This window comes from Pogona vitticeps, chromosome 4 (genome assembly GCF_051106095.1).
Source record: "Pogona vitticeps strain Pit_001003342236 chromosome 4, PviZW2.1, whole genome shotgun sequence".
NCBI lineage: Eukaryota > Metazoa > Chordata > Lepidosauria > Squamata > Agamidae > Pogona > Pogona vitticeps.
The window spans coordinates 41,087,070-41,104,656 of record NC_135786.1 but is presented as its reverse complement, the minus strand read 5'-3'; the positions used below and the strand labels follow the sequence as shown (position 1 = coordinate 41,104,656).

General features: G+C 39.1%; 1 protein-coding gene and 1 long non-coding RNA gene across 7 annotated transcripts in view; both read left to right on the top strand.

Moving 5' to 3' along the window:
* The window catches only part of MAGI3 (membrane associated guanylate kinase, WW and PDZ domain containing 3), a 184,500-nt gene that overhangs the window by 63,955 nt on the left and 102,958 nt on the right, over nucleotides 1–17,587 (top strand). For all 6 annotated transcript variants that reach the window (XR_013545117.1, XR_013545116.1, XM_072997166.2 and 3 more), the window contains exon 2: nucleotides 9,730–9,846. Coding sequence is in view for 4 of the 6 variants with exons in the window: in XM_072997166.2 (XP_072853267.2) it covers nucleotides 9,730–9,846 (117 nt within the window). In the remaining 2 variants the exon portion in view is untranslated. The remainder of the gene's footprint in view (nucleotides 1–9,729; nucleotides 9,847–17,587) is intronic.
* LOC144589174 (uncharacterized) lies at nucleotides 2,514–5,963 on the top strand. Its single transcript, XR_013545121.1, has 2 exons — nucleotides 2,514–4,063; nucleotides 4,429–5,963. It is a non-coding gene; the product is annotated as an uncharacterized LOC144589174 (long non-coding RNA).

Sequence of the window (17,587 nt, the reverse complement as noted above, 5' to 3'; positions counted from 1 at the left end):
CCACCTGTGAGCACACCCCGCCCATCCACATGTGCACCCCAGCCATCTGTGCACGCACATGAGTGCGCCCCACCCACCAGTGAGTGCCCGCGTCCATCCAGAAGAGCAGCCTGCCCAGGCCCACATGCGTGCCCCCCTGTCCATTCGCAAGTGCGGGGGTGTCCCCCCATGGACCCCAGCCATCCAACTGATCCGTAGTTCAGAAAAGGTTGGGGACCACTGTCTTAAGGAGTCCAAGTCAAGATGAGTCCAGTGGAGTTTGTCTGCAGAACATATAACAAACCATTCACTGACTGCTCTGATAGTGCCTCCCCACTAGCCTGTTGAAAGAGGCCTTGCGCGATTCAGGAAAACATTACTGGTATGCATTTTATAGACACAGTGGTAGCAGATAATGGGCTTATTTTGGTTTTCTTTTACTGCTGTGGCATGCCGTTTCAGACAGTATGCAGCATGGTTCATCCTGAGTTGTCCTTCAATGAACCTCTATTGGCCCATTTAATTGCTTTCAGCTCTCTACTGAAACAGGACATTCACATAGATTTGCATATGATGAATACTGAATTATTTTACCAACTATTCTAGCTACAGTGGTGCCTCGCTTAGCGATTGCCTCGTTTAACGATGTATTCACTTAGGGATGAGGTTTTTGGAGCGATCTTGTGCTCCGTTTAGCGATGTTTCCAATGGGGAAATCTCACAAAGCGATGTTCGGGACCTTGCTTCGCTTAGCGATGACAGTTTAGGTCCCCCTGTTTCGCTTAGCGATGTCCGTTTTCACTATTTTAAATGTGTCTTAAAATGTTCAAAAACTGTTTAAAATGCTTGGAATCGTTAGTGCACCCTGTAAAACCTTTGCAAACTTAATTTGGCTTTGTTCTGAGTCTTCGTTAATTTTTGGTGAATTTTTCTCCCCCATTGGAATGTATTGAACCAAAAATTAACGAACACTCAGAACAAAGCCAAATTAAGTTTGCAAAGGTTTTACAGGGTGCACTAACGATTCCAAGCATTTTAAACAGTTTTTGAACATTTTAAGACACTTTAAAAATAGGGAAAACAGACCTGTCAAAACCATTGAAATGCACTGAAACCTATTCAATGCATTCCAATGGGGGAACCGCGTTTCGCTTAATGATGTTTCCTATGGCGATTTTCGCTTAAGGACAGTAATCCCTTCCCATTGGAATGGATTATCCGGTTTTCAATGCATCTCTATGGGAAAATGCATTTCGCTTAGTGATGTTTTCCCATAGCGATGTTTTTTCCGGAACCAATTAAAATCGTTAAGCGAGGCACCACTGTATTTCTATATTGACACATCAGTCAGTGCTTTTAATAGTACCAACAGATGAAGTAGGACTTCTCCAAGGGAATTTATGAAACCATTTGGATCCACCAGGTGTTTGACACAGACCATCTGAACTGGTCCACCAACCCTGCAGAGGTTTGCACTGGATGCCAATGTAAGACTAGTCAGATATGATCTGACATGACACAGTTATATGTAACTCCTTCACCTTCAGATTGCCAGCTCCTCCAGAGTACCAAATACCAACTTTTTGGTATGTGGTGCATGTAGGGCAAGCCACTATTTAGTAAAGGTCCTTGGTTTTAATGGCAGATATAAAAGCAAGAGGCAGTTGTGACAAAAAAGTCAGCAAAACTGTTGAAGTCTCCAAAACAATAAACTGAAATAGTCCAGTGCCACACTAGTGATCATTCCAGATAATTTAGTGTATTCAACTTTCTCAGTAAAAGTTGCCCATCTTGGAAACACCATTGCTTGTTTTGACATAACCAAATGTTATAAGGGAAAAATAATTTCTAATGCATATACTTAAATTTATATCCATATAATAAATCTTTTATCATCTTAATTTCTGTAAGAAATTCTAATAGCAAGAATATATATTTTTAATATAAAAGAATAGGGGTAAGCACTGTTATGGGCAAAAGATATTAGGCTGAATGCAATGCACTTCCAAACTTCCTTTAAAGTTTTACTTTAACACTTCAAAATATTAAGAAAAATCAAAAGGGGGAATGTACACAATTAAAAAACACCTTTCCTTGTTTAGTCGTATGGAAACACATCCAGAGCTATCGAAACATTAAGGTGAAAGAGCTGATTCAGTTACCTGCCCTGTGTGTGGTGAGATATTAATATGGAAGAAAGAATCAAAAAAGAGCAAGAAATATTTAAATTCTAAAATAATTCTGGTAGGCAAGTGAGATTTTAAATGGCATTTCAGAAAACATTTGAAAACTGGGGGGAATAAACTGAAGGAAGACAAAAGGAAAACGAGAGACGTTCAAGGTAAGCCAGTAACATATCTATGGTCTGGCTTACCTTTTAAAATTTTTTTTTAAAGTAGGCATCTTGAAGCTTTTGTGTCGAATTTGCCTTTTAATTTGGTCTTCATATAGATCACTAATTGTTAGATATGCCATAGAAAGTGGAGATATCTGTAGGTTTCTAATATGTCATGAGAGAACAGTAGGACCAGGTATTTATTTGTTTGTTTGTTTGTTTGTTTGTTTATTAGACGGACGGACAGACAGACAGACAGACAGACAGACAGACAGACAGACAGACAGACAGACAGACAGACAGACAGACAGATAGATAGATAGATAGATAGATAGATAGATAGATAGATAGATAGATAGATAGATAGATAGATAGATAGATAGATAGATAATATACTACATCATTAGTGCATGCCATATTCTGGGCAATTTGCAAGTTAAAACTTAAAAACTCCACAAAACCCAACATAACAAAATATATTTAACAATATGGTCATTCACAAGTATAGATCTAAACTTCATACAAAAAGAAAACAAATAAAACTAACTTTAGTATTAACAGCATCCGGGAGAACCAGTTGTTGAAGAAGGCTTTGAATAAGTCTGTTTCCACCAGTTTCCTGAACATAAGGAGGGAAAGAGCCTGGTATATCAGTTGGTAGCTGACATGTATCAGGCTGTTGCTGCTTAAGAATAGCTTCAGCTGGCTTAATTCTACATGTTGAATTTATCAGTTTATATAATGTGCTGTAACTTTGAGATGGAAGCTGTATCAATAGGCTCATTTAGCAGAGAAACTGACACTGCTGTTTCCTGGAAAGCTAGTTATGTGTTCAAAACCAACTTATACTGACTGTAATAGGACTTTCAAGATAAGTGGGATATTTAAGGAGTGGTTTTATGAGTTCCACTGCCCTAGTGAGTTGCCGTGGCCAAGCAGAGATTCAAACCCTGTTCTCCAGAGTCCTAGTTTGCTGCCCTATTCACTACATCACACTAAGAATCCTGGAAAGTTAGTTAGGCCCATTGAATCAGTGGAGATTTGGTGAGTCAATTCCTTCATAACTTTAATTGATTCATATGGGTCTACTCTAGTTGCCCCCTTCATGGATTGCTGTCTTGTCGTGGCGAAGGGGCTTGAGTACTTCAGGGAAGCTATGGGCTATGCCGTGCAGGGACACTAAAGACACACAGGTCATAGTGGAGAGCTCTGACTAAACATAACCCACCTGGAGCAGACACTGGCAAGCCACACCAGTATATTTGCCAAGAAAACTCCATGGACAGAAACAAAAGGCTAAAAGATATGACGCTGGACGATGAGTCCTTTAGGTCGGAAGGCTTCCAACATGCTACTGAAGAAGAGCGGAGGACAAGGACAACTAGCTCCAGAGCTAATGAAGTGATTGTGCCAAAGCTGAAAGGATGCTCAGCTTCGGATGCACCTGGAAGTGAAAGGGAAGTCTGATGCTGCAAAGAAACAGGGCAAAGGCTAATAGAGTTTTGTCAAGAGAACAAACTGGTAATCACAAACACTCTTTTCCAACAACACAAGAGGCGACACATGGACATCACCAGATGGGCAATACTGAAATCAGATTGATTATGTTTTCTGCAGCCAAAGATGGAGAAGCTCTATACAGTCAGCAAAAACAAGACCTGGAGCTGATTGTGGCTCTGATCATGAGCTTCTTATAGCAAAACTCAAGCATAAACTGAAGAAAGTAGGCAAAACCACTGGGCTAGTAAGGTATAGGTAAAGGTAAAAGTTCCCCTTGATAATTTTTGTCCAGTCGTGTCCGACTCTAAGGGGCGGCGCTCATCCCGCTCTTCAAGCCATAGAGCCAGCGTTTGTCCGAAGCCAATCTTTCCGTGGTCACATGGCCAGTGTGATTTAGACACGGAACGCTGTTTACCTTCCCACTGAGATGGTACCTACCGTATTTATCTACTCGCATTTGCATGCTTTCGAACCGCTAGGTTGGCGGGAGCTGGGACAGGCAACGGGTGCTCACTCCATCGCGTGGATTCGATCTTACGACTGCTTGGTCTTCTGACCCTGCAGCACAGGCTTCTGCGGTTTAGCCCACAGCGCCACCACGTCCCTTTAGTAAGGTATAATCTAAACCAAATCCCTTATGAGTACACAGTGGAAGTGAAGAACAAATGTAAGGAACTAGATTTGGTGGACAGAGTGCTTGAAGAACTATAGATGGAGGCTCGTAACATTGTACAGTGATGCCTCAGAAGACGAATGCCTCGCACAATGAAAAACTCGCAAGATGAAAGTGTTTTGCAATTTTTCGGGTGACTCGCAAGACAAATTTTTCTATGGCCGTGATTCACAGGATGAATAGGAACAAATTAATTCAATTTCAATGCATTCCAATGGAAAACCACGCTTCGCAAGATAAAATTTTCGCAATACGTAACGACTTACGGAATGAATTATTTTCGTCTTGCGAGGCATCACTGTACAGGAGTCAGCAACAAAAGCCATCCCAAAGAAAAGGAAAGACAAGAAGGCAAAGTGGCTGTCCAGTGAGGCCTTACAAATAGCAGAGAAGAGAAGGGAAACAAAATGCAAGGGAGATAGGGAAAGTTACAGAAAATTGGATGCTGACTTCCAAAGAATAGCAAGGAGAGACAAGAGGGCCTTCTTAAATGAACAGTGCAAAGATATGTAGGAAAATAATAGAAAGGAAAAATCAGAGATGTGTTCAAGAAAATTGCAACTATTAAAGGAACATTTTGTGCAAAGATGGACATGATAAAAGACAAAAATGGGAGGGACCTAACAGAAGCAGAAGATATCAAGAATAGGTGGCAAGAATACACAGAAGAATTTTACTGGAACGATCTGGATGTCTGGGAAAACCCAGATAGTGTGGTTGCTGACCTTGAGCATCCTGGAGAGTGAAGTCAAGTGGGCCTTAGAAAGCATGGCTAACAACAAGGCCAGTTGAGGTGATTGCATTCCAGTTGAACTCTTTAAAATCTTAAAAGATAAAGTGCTACACTCAATATGCCAGCGAATTTGGAAAACTCACCAGTGGCCAGAGGATTGGAAAATATCAGTCTCCATCCCAATCCCAAAGAAGAACAGTACCAATGAGTGCTCCAACTACCATACAATTGCACTCATTTCCCATGCTAGCAAGGTTATGCTCAAAATCCTCTAAGGTAGGCTTCAGCAGTATGTGGACCGAGAACTCCCAGAAGTACAATCTGGATTTTGAAGGAGCAGAGGAACTAGAGACCAAATTGGTAACATGTGCTGTATTATTGAAGCCAGAGGGTTCCAGAAAAATATCTACTTCTGCTTCATTGACTATGCAAAAGTCTTTGACTGTGTGCAACAGTTAGAACTGGATATGGAACAACTAATTGGTTCAAAATTGGGAAAGGAGTACGACAAGGCTGTATATTGTCTCCCTGCTTATTCAACTTATATGCAGAATACATCATGCGAAAGGCTGGACTGGAAGAATCCCAAAACGGAATTAAGATTAAGATTGCCGGAAGAAATATCAATAACCTCAAATAGGCGATGATATCACTTTGGCAGAAAGTGAGGAGGAATTAAAGAACTTCTTAATGAGGGTGAAGAAAAAGAGTGCAAAATGGTCTGAAGCTAAAAAAAAACAAAACACGAGGATCATGGCCACTGGTCCCATCACCTCCTGGCAAATAGAAGGGGATGGTATGGAGGCAGTGACAGATCTTGGACTCCATGGTCACTGCACATGGTGGCAACAACCACAAAATTAAAAGACACCTGCTTCTTTGGAGGAAAGCAATGAAAAACCTAGACAGCATCTTAAAAAGCAGAGACATCACCTTGCCGATAAAGGTCCGCATAGTCAAAGCTGTGGTTTTTCCAGTTGTGATGTATGGAAGTAAGAGCTGGACCATAAAGAAAACTGACTGCCAAAGACTTGATGCTTTTGAATTGTGGTGCTGGAGGAGGCTCTTGAGAGTCCCCTGGACTGCAAGGAGAACAAACCTATCAACACATGTGCTAAATGTAATTCTAGCTAGAGACTGTGGAAGAGAGAAGAGGAGGAGAGAGCAAAGAAAGACAGGATGAATATTTACTAATGCCATTGCAGGTATCTGGAATATCTTTCAGAAACTTTCCACTCTATTTTATTTTGATAAGGGTGTGTAGTAAAGCGTTGCTCAGATCTCTTCTGGTGAAATCAACTGGAATTTCAACCATTTAATCTAGTTGGTGACTAAGTTGTTATGGCAATCTTAGATGTTTTCCAGATAGGCTTTGTTGTTGTTATTGTTATGGTAGAAATAGAAAATCACAACTCCAATATTGTAAATAGTCTTCCTGAATGCTGGTCAGTGCAACAATATAAAAATTTTAAAGAAAAATATGAAGGACTGAGAATTTCTAACAAAAAGTTAGGTTGTGAGTATTGTGCAAAATACTCAGATTGAAGCATCAGGGAAAAACAGTGGTACAACAAGCATCTCTAAGGGAAAAAATGAAATATTTAAAATCTTCCTTTAAACATAATCTAGTTGTCTGTACCTCTATTACTGTTCTTATTGCAGTATTTAATGAGTGAATTATTAAACTACCTTTCGGTATATCTTTTGGTATAGTTAAAATAGTCATTAGGACATAGAGCCTGTGGCGATCTACCTTGTTGCCTCTGTTTATTTTGGCACTCACAAGAGATCACTCCCTTTCCTTTCACGCTGCCACCAGGTATTTTCCTAATACCAATTATATTATACTTGTGTGCTACCAACACTAAGGGTTATTGAACTTAGGACAGAGGTTGAATTAACAAAAATTATTTTATTGATAAGTAAATCAAGTAGGAACTGTATCAGGTCTTAACATGGTTTTGATTATATATGCAATCACTTTTATTTCAATCTACTATGTACTTGTAATCAATCTCTCTCTTATAGTACGTGTGACTTCATTCCTGCTTGTTCAATCTCGTTTATCTCAATTCCCTCTCCTAACAATCTCAGCTCAAATCCCTAACTCTCCTCTTCTTACTGCTAAAACCATAACTCTCTTTCAACATCTCCAACTGTCTCTCTCTAACTCTCTAATTCCCTGTCTGTCTCTCTGGCTCCTCCCCTCCTGCTCTATCCTTGGCTCCTCCCCGTTGAGCTTCTATGATGGACAGGCAGGAATGACGTTACCTTTTGGCATTCCGCTTCAGAACCTGTTGTTAATTTATTTGAATCCCACCACTGTTTTTACCCCACCTTTCTCCTTGAACAGGACCCAAGGTAGCTTACAATATTGAAAGACATTATCAAAAGTTGAAAACAATGAGTATGCAACATGGTTAGCAACACTAAAAGACAATATTTAAAGCATAGAACAATACATATAAAGATACATCTTACCTCATTAAAAGGCAATATTAAAGCTAAGAACAATAAATATACAAATATATTTTAAAAGGCCACTCTGAGAAATGGAAAACACAAGTACCATGTTTTCCCCAAAATAAGACAAGGTCTTATATTAATTTTTGCTCCAAAAATGTGTTAGGGCTTATTTTCAGGGGATGTTTTATTTTATTTTCATGTACAACCATCTACATTTATTCAAATACAGTCATGTCATCTTCTTCTGGTTGCTGCACAGTGGTAGAGGGTGGGATTTCACTTACCTGGGGCTTATTTTTAGGGTATGGCTTATATTACGATCATCCTGAAACATACTAGGGCTTATTTTCAAGTTAGGTTTTATTTTCGGGGAAACAGGGTAGTACTAAAAATCCAGTCAAAGCAGTAATGCTTAACAGTCCATTTAAAAATCCCACAACAGGTAGTTAGTTACTGAGGGAAGGCTTGCCTGAAGAGAAAGGTCGTTGTCTGCTTGCGAAAGGACAGCAAAGATGGGACCAGTCTGGCATTCTGTGTATGGAAGTTCTGTGTGCTGGGAGCAGCAACAGAGAAGGCTCTCTCTTGTGTCCCCATGTGAAGGTGTCGGGACTGAGAGAAATGCCTCTCCTCATGATTTTAGGAAACAGTAAGTTTCCCTTTCAGAGTATCTTGAAGAAGAGAAGATTAAGAGGAAACATAGTGACATTCTTCAACTATCTGATAATCTGTAGTGCCAAAGATGGAGCAGACTTATTATCTTTTGCCTCAAAAGAACTCTAAAACCAGTGGTGGACATCTCAGCAATGTAAATTTTTGCTAAACACTGAGGACAGGATAACCATCAAGGTCCTTTTAAACTTGGGTGCAGTAAATAGGGATGTGAAAAAGAAATATAACCTTTTTCAAACAGAAAGTTAAGCCTATCCAGGGCATGAAGCATGTGAGTTGGGCCTTCTCTCCAGGGGAGCACAATTTAGGTGTCTGTAAGATCCTGCAGTTGGGACTCCCAGAAATAATTATGGGATTTGTAGTCCAAAACATTCAAAATCCAGTAAATATTTGAAGTTTTTATGTTTTGTTGAGCTTGGAACAATTAGGCATACACAGTGCTCAAAGTAAGCTGATAGCATATGCTTACTGGAGGTTTTTACATTTTGACATATACATATATAGCATGGATAGATTGCAGTGTTACAGATAATAACTATAAACTGAGGTTTTCTATCACAACTGTCTGATAAACATCAACTTAACTTCAGAATAAGTTATATAGAGGTGAAAGTAGATTGGTGTACAGTCATGCCTCGCTTAACGAGCGCACCATTTAACGACGAATCTGCATAGCGATCTATTTTTTTAGATCGCTAATGCAATCACATTGCGATGTTCTGAATAGGCAAAACATCACATTGTGATGATCGGTAAGCGTTTTGCTTACCGATCTTCGCATTGCGATTTTTTTAAACAGCTGATCGGCGGTTCCAAAATGGCCACTGGGTGCCCAAAAAGGGCACCGCAAGTGTTTTCGCACCCTGCCCTCGCTTACCAAGGGCGCAAAAATGGCGCCGCTATGGAGGAACTTCACTGAACGGTGAGTTTGGGAGCCATAGTAATGCATTAAATTAAGTTTAACGTTCCTATGGCTTTTTCCGTTCCGTTTAGCGATGTTTCTGCATAGCGATGTTAATCCGGAACGGATTAACGTTGCTATGCGGGGCAGCACTGTACATCACTGGCAGCACTTTCTTCCCCCTCTGAATAATTCTCTGAAGTGATAGCAGGAAGGAAGAGTTATAAATAGCTGGTTGAAATACAGTAAGCAGCAAGATTGAATCGAAGTGAAATTTATTAGCAGACTAATTGGGCTGATTATTGGCTATTGATCCTAGGTACAAAATCAGATGTCATTCACATAATTTTTGCAGTCATGTTGTATTTCAGACATTTGGCAGAAAATAAAAATGCTGTAGAGGGTGAGGGATTATATGTTTTTATCATATGATAGATTAAAGTGTTACATGATGCTCTGTACTTGTTTTACAGGCAAGGTCATCAACAAAGATTTACGTCACTATCTAAGCCTGCAATTCCAGAAAGGTTCAATTGATCATAAACTGCAGCAAGTGATCAGAGATAACCTCTACTTGAGAACCATCCCATGTAAGTATTTAGCATGCTGACATAATGACACATATATGTAAGAAATGAATTCCTACATACATCCCAAATAATGTATGTTATATGAAAACATGTTATGTGATTCTACCTGTCACTGGAAATGTCTTCTTTCTTTAACTTCTATCTGAGACTGCTCAAATGCTGAAGATGAACCAAATATACCTATGTTCTACTGAAGTGTGGCTTGTTTATTCTTGCTGATAGCTGCTATTAGATGGGTTGTATTTTGTACATTTTGTTTGGATCATATCTTCCTTTCAAACTTCGTAATTAGCTCCCATATATCAAGTCACAGAACTGGTTCATCTGGCTCAGTATTGTCTGTGCTGACTGGTAGCAGCTTTCTAGGGTTTCAAGCAGGATACTTTCCTGGCCCTATTTAGAGATGGTAGCTTTCAAACAGAGACCTTGAACATACAGAGTATGTGCTTTGACATTTAGTACATCTTTTCACTAGGAAGATGCATGTAAATTACACAATTAATAATTTAGCTTTCTGTTAATGCTGGAAACATTCAACATAGCTTTTATAGGCAGCAAGCAACTAGCTTAGAATTCTGAAGCAATCAGTGGTAGGTATGTATATTCTATTTATTTATTTAAAATATTTTATCCCGCCTTTCTCTTAAAAAAGGACTGAAGACTGCTGACATCATTAAAAGACAGTATTTAAAGTTAAAAACATTAAGTATACAAGTACTAAAAAAGATCAAACAAGTATCACACTAAAACAGTAAACAAAAGAAACACCAAAAAACATTCAAAGCAGTACGGTACAATAATCCATTTTGGAAAAACCCACTTGGACCTCGAGTGAGTAAGGGAAAGCTTTCCAGAAGAGAAAGATCTTTACCTGCTTGTGGAAGGACAGCAAATATCGGTCCAGCTTGACCTTCTGTGGGATGAAGATCCAAAGTATAGAAGCTCTGTAACAACAACAGTTATTCTTAATTAGACCTCTCTATGGGATAAATCTGTCAAAGTCCCCTCAGACCGCAGTTTGGAAAGATTAACGAGAGTACCAACTGAAGAAAATAAACAGCAATGGAGGAGCTTACGAGGCTCGTAAGGGATATCGCTTCTGAAATGACTGAGGGCTTTGATAAAACAGAGAGATGAGCAAAGTCTATTGCTCTGGTATTTACTGTATTTTTCCATGTATAAGACTATACTTTTGTCTACAATTTGTCAGCTTACTTCCGTGTATAAGACGACCCTACAATTTTTAGACTAAAAATTGAGGGTCGTCTTATACACGAAAGTAAGCTGAGGAGAGTATAAAAACAAGTGGAGGGAAAAGCAGGGATGAAATTGTTCCAGAGGGCCTTTGATCCCTGCTTTCCCCTCCACTTGCTAATCTTTAGCAAAAGGAAAGCGCTGCATGATTGCTTTGATCCCTGCTTTCCCCTCTGCTTGCTAAGTCCCATGGGGCTTAAAACAAGGAGGGGGAAAAGAATCAAACCAATCCTGTGGCTGTATAAGGGGTAAAGGAATAAAAACGGGGCTTAGCATGAAGGGAGAAAGCAGGGATCAAAGTGATCCTGCAGCACTTTGATCCCCTTTCCCCTACACTTGCAAAGCCCCACTTAGATTTCTTAATTTTGGGTTATAAAAGTGGGGACGTCTTATGCATGGAAAACTATGGTATATAACTTGTTCTTTTTCACACAGCTTAGAGATCAGCAGTTTTCATTTTTTAATTTAGTTTGTAGATCTTAATTATTATTTACACATCAGTAGTGTGCCAAATAAAGAAAAAAATAGAACAAATGAAATGCCATAGACATTAAAAGCCAAAGTGAGTTTAGATTTGTTCCTAATGAACAATAATTTGTTGTGCTATCTTAGTGTAGCTGATATTGTTATGTAATTTTCTTAAGATGATTACATTTGTTGTTGTGTAGTCGTTAAGCCGTTTCCAACCCTTCGTGACCTCATTATTATCAAAATTATAAAAGCATTGACTGATATTGTATAACAGATAAAAGCTTTAACCAAAATGCTAAGTATCTGTTAAATATTGACACAGTATGTCTGTTGTTACTAATATTGCTGTTTTCTGTAGCTTTGACTAATGATGATGATGATGATGATGATGATGAAGAAGAAGAAGAAGCGTAGTTTATTGTCTTTTCAATTCTATTTGTTTTAACCTTGTGAGCCACCTTGAGTTTTCCAAACTTGCTGGCCTACTGAGTGTAGCACCTTAACAGCATCATTTTTTAAAGATTTTAAATAGTTCAACTGGAATGCCATCACCTCTGCTGGCTTTGTTTTTAGCCATGCTTGATTTTGCTCTCCAGGATGTCTGGCTCAAGGTCAGCAACCACACTATCTGTGTTGTCAGGGTCATCCAGATCTTTCTGGTATAATTCCTCCGTGTATTCTTGCCACCTATTCTTGATGTCTTCTGTGAGGTCCCTCCCATTTTTGTCCTTCATCATGTATATCTTTGCACAAAATGTTCTTTTAATATCTACAGTTTTCTTGACCATATCTCTGGTTTTTCCCTTTCTATTATTTTCCTCTGTATCTTTGCACTGTTCATTTAAGAAGGCCTTCTTGTCTCTCCTTGCTGTTCTTTGGCAGTCTGCATTCAATTTTCTGTAGCTTTCTGTTTCTCCATTGCATTTTGTTTCCCTTCTCTTCTCTGATATTTGTAAGGCCTCATTGGACAGCCACTTTGCTTTCTTGCATTTCCTTTCCCTCTGTTAACACTGTATGCCAAAATTGGAACTGGGGCATGTTTCAATTTCCAGTCAAAATTCTCAGTAAAGTTCATGTTTGTAATCTATTTAATCCATTTAATTGTCCTTCTCATTTGACCCAAAAGAAGTACACTCAGCTGCATGCAGAAGCCTCATGTTCCTTGATTTGCATTCAGACTCGTTTAATATTGAAAATATATCTATATCTTCTATTCTTTAAATAGAAAATACAGTATTTACTTTATTTATAAATACTGTATTAATACAGTGGTGCCTTGACTTACAAACGCCTTTACCTACAAACATTTTGAGTTACGAACAGTTCCGTTCACAAAATTTTGCTTTGACTTGCAAATGAAGCTTTGACTTACGAACAGAAAAAAGACAGGGGAAAAGGGCAGGAAATTCAAGTAGCTAACCGTAGGTGGCAAGAAGGCTGCTTCTTTGTAGCTCTTTTGCCCCAGCAAAAGAGTGTGCGATCTGAGGAGGCTGCCTGCTAAGGTAAGGTGCTGCTTTATACTTTTAAAAAACTGTTCTGGGTATTTTTGCAGCATGATTTTCAGCTGTAGGGGTTATGTTTCCGTGATGTGATTGGTCTTGGGAAGGTATTTGTTTTTTTGTTCCCCCCATTTCCAATGGGGGGAGGGTAATTCCTCTTTGGAGTGTTTTTCCCCATGTCTAATGGGTCTTGTCCCCCCCATTTCCTTGGGGTGTGTGGTTGCTTTTTTGGGGTCCCCCCATTTTCGATGTGCCTTGCATGCTTTTTGCTTTGTTCTCTTTGCATTTCTGATCTGCTCTGTTTGTTTTTGCAATGGTTCCTGCATTCTTCCCTTGCTTTTTCCTTTGATTTCTGTGCATTTCTGACCTTGTCCCTTTGTTCTCTGTGCATTTCTGATCTGCTCTGTTTGTTTTCTTTGTTTTTGCAATGGTTCATGCATGCTTCTCTTGCTTTTTTGCTTTGTTCTCTTTGCATTTCTAATCTGCTCTGTTTGTGTTCTGTGCTTTTGCAATGGTTCATGCATGCTTCCCTTGCTTTTTTGCTTAGTTCTCTTTGCATTTCTAATCTGCTCTCTTTGTTTCCTGTGCTTTTGCAATGGTTCATATATGATTCCCTTGCAAATAAGAAAAGTTTTTGCAAGGGTCTGTGCTGGCTTGGTTTAAAATGTGTTGGTGTAAAATGTGTGAGTTTAAAATGTGTACGTTTAGCATGTGTTTTAGACCTCTAAACTGTCTCCCTTCCCCATTGTCTTCTTCTCGGTTTTGCATTAGTTCCTGTAGGAACAAATGCTTTGAATTACAAACTGTGCCTTGACATAAGAACAAAAAAGAGCCAGAACAGATTTATCGGGTTTTAGTGCATTCCTATGGGAAATGCTGTTTTGATTTACGAACGTTTTGACTTACGAACACCATTCCATTACGGATTAAGTTCGTAAGTCAAGGCACCACTGTACTGTATTATATAAAATGCAGACTTTAAGAGCAAAAGTTAAACATTTAAAGATCTTTTCTGACAATGTGTGAGTGTTTTCAGACTTAGATCAATTTCTTTTATACACAGAAATCTGCAGCAGGCAAGAATCAAAATGAAACAGAGGTAGTGCTTTGTCATGCACATCCCTCCTGTTACATGACCTTGTAGCTGGTCCAAATATTTGTAGTTGTTCTGTAAGATTTGAACATTCCTTTCTAACAATAAATTTTAAGAAGAGAGTGCTTGGAAAACATTTTGGGAAAGTAAAGACCAGGCAGGAATATATAAATGCCTTGTTTTAAAATGAAATGTTTTCTAATACAATATTTTGCAGTTTTTCCAAGCCAATTACATCTCAGCTCTGATTGTGTACACTTGAGGGTGGGCCTTACTGTGGAAAAAATGTTCACACCTGTTGTAAAGTACGAATTGCCAAGCTAACAGCAATACAACAGACAAAACTAAGCCTGCAAGTTTTTATCTGACCCCACAAGCCCATTTGCTGTTCAGTCTCCCTCTTTCTCTAGATCCTCGAAGATAACAGAACTTGGGATGCTAGGTTTAAACATTAACTCATGAATGTTGATATTTAGAAATTGGGAAATTAATTCCTTGTTGTTGATGTTGGAAAGTATAGGTGTAATGCTGTGCATAATAACTAGTTTAATTAACAAATGTCACATGATACGTTTCGTTCTATCCTTTCCAACATCATCATTAACACATTAATATTTGCATGTTTTGATTTTTAAAAGTAACCATGTGAAAGAGAATGGCATGATTGGTTGTCGCCATTGGTTCTTATAGCACATTTTGTTGCTGGTTTTTCTTTTTGTAATTTTAAACTATATTCTGTCACTTCTAGATATGCTGGACTAAAAATCTCGCAATCTGATTGATGGTTCAGATGGTAGGATTTGCAATAAAAGTATGCTGCTTAATTTATAATCAAATATGTCTGGAGCCTGCTAGCTTAGGGAGACTGCCCTAAAGCATGGGATCTAGCAACCTGTTAAATTAATTTTTTTATTGATCTGCATCTCTCTTTTTTCCAACCTCCTCTGTTCTACCTCCACATGCTCTTCATTCACCTTCAGACAGTGTGGATTGTTTGTTAGGATGGGGAAAATGGAACTGATCCACTGCTAAGCTGAAAACAGTTAGTGAATCAAGGGCAGAGAATTCTAAATCAGAAGTACAATGAGTGTGTCTGAGCATATGCAGAACATATGTTTCAACATATGCATGTCTGAGCATATGCAAGTTGGCCCCCTCCCTCTTCTCCTTCTGTCATCATTCAGACTTTTAAGCATTGTGTCTCAGGAATGCATTGTTTATTAATTCTTTTAAATTATTTTTGGTCTTGATTTTAATCTTGATATATATTTTATTGTTTTCAACATTGTTTTCAATATGATATTTATACAGTGTTTTTAAAATTGTTGATTGTTTCATAATTTTGGTTGTTGTGAGCCACCTTGGGTTCCCTATGGGAACATACACACAAACATTTCCTGCACAAAAGACAGAACTGTCTTGTGCGGAAAAGTTTGATTTGTATTTTGTGTATTTTTGCTTGTTTACAATCTAGGACTGTTTAGAATCAAGAATTGTGATTTGCATGGATCAATGTTCAAACACATTTTTTGCAGGTGTGTGAGGTCTCATGTTTGGTGGCCACTGTCTCCAGTTTTTAATAGTCTAGTGCTCTCCAGCCATCATCATCTTGAGAGGTTCCCTGCAGTGAATAATAATTAGGCAAAATATGTATTTGTTGCAACACAAGAATAGTGACTTCATCTGACTAGCAAATTTTCCAGTGAAACCTTGTTGGGTAAATGGAAAAATAAGTTAGCGTGCTCCCAGACTATGGCACCCTCTCCTTTGGGAGATCAATAAGGCCCCTTCCCTTTTATCTTTTTGAAAAAAGCTAAAGAGCCATCTCTTCAGGTAGCCTTTTAACAATTATAACTGAATCCCTGAACACCATTTTAGTAGATAATTTTAATCTTTTTTATGTTCTAATGATTTAATTTTTAATTGTATATGAAATCATATATTGTTTAATTGCTTGTAATATTTACCACATTTTTCGGTCCATAAGACGCACCTCAGTACAGTGGTGCCCCGCATAGCGACGTTAATCCGTTCCGGATTAATCGTCGCTATCCGGAAACATCGCAATGCGGGTGGGAAAACCCCATAGAAACGCATTAAATGAGTTTAATGAGTTCCTATGGGGCGAAAACTCACCGTTATGCAAAGATCCTCCATAGCGCTGGTCTCTGGGTGTCTGTGAATTTCATTGTATGGGTATACTGTGTATATACTTACAATGACAATAAATTATATTATATTGATTTTTGCGCCCTCGGTAAGCAAGGAAATCGCGCGAAAATGGTTGCAGCGGCCATTTTGGAACCTCCGATCAGCTGGCCGAAAATGGGGCTGGCACTTGGGCAGGAGCGCGGGGGAAGGCTTTTTTGGCCAGCTGGCCAGCTGGCGCTCGGGCAGAAGGGTGGGGGAAGGCTCCCCCGCCCTCCTCCCAAGAGCCCGCCAGCTTTTTCGGCCGGCTGACCGGCTGGCGCTTGGCCAGGAGGGCCAAAAGCGATCGCAAAATCTTCGCTATGCGGATTCGTCATTAAAGGGGTGCCCGTTAAGCGAGGCACCACTGTATAAGACACAGCTAATTTTTAGAGGAGGAAAACAGGAAAAAATATTCTGAACCAAATAGTGTAATAAAGTTGTGTGGTATCTCTATAGGCAGAGTGGTCCCACATGACTTTATATAATAGGTTTTGAATTATGTTCCCCATTAGGTAGATCTGTCCTTCCAGTGAGCACCCCAAGGTGCAATACATCTTTGTATAAGTATCAAAAATTCAGGTTTAAGAATTAGAGTGGGTTGCTTTGAATAGTATGAGAAATCTCAAAAGAACTAAAAGCCTTTCAGTCAGTGAGCAACTGAAACAAATCCTAATTTTCACCAACAATGCCTCATGTGCCCCTTAATGTCACCAGTCAGCAATCCAGCCAGGAATTCTTCTGTGTTATGTTATTTGCGGTATCCGGATGAGTCTTCTCCCTTCCTCCATGGAGCTCTCCTCTCTCTCTCTCTCTCTCTCTCTCTCTCTCTCTCTCTCTCTCTCTCATCATCATCATCATCATCATCATCATCATCATCATCATCATCATCATTTCAGTATTCAGTATTGACACTGTATAAGGAGTTTGATCACAGTGATTGTGCTGAAACTTGTTGGTTTTCACTGTGGCATAGATCTTCGCCATACAGCTGTTTTCCAATACTTTGTAATTGGTTGTCTCTGAGATCTGACAAAAATTTTGGGAACACCTTACCTTGGTATGAAGGGACCTAGTCTGTATCAGGGCTGATTGCCAGCACCACAGTATTACAGATACTATTTGTAATCAAGGGACAATAAGTTCCAACAGACTAGATCTCCTCCTCCTCCTCCTCCTCCAGGTATTAATTTCAAAATAACTTACTTCAGATCCAATACCTGTCTAAGAACTGACA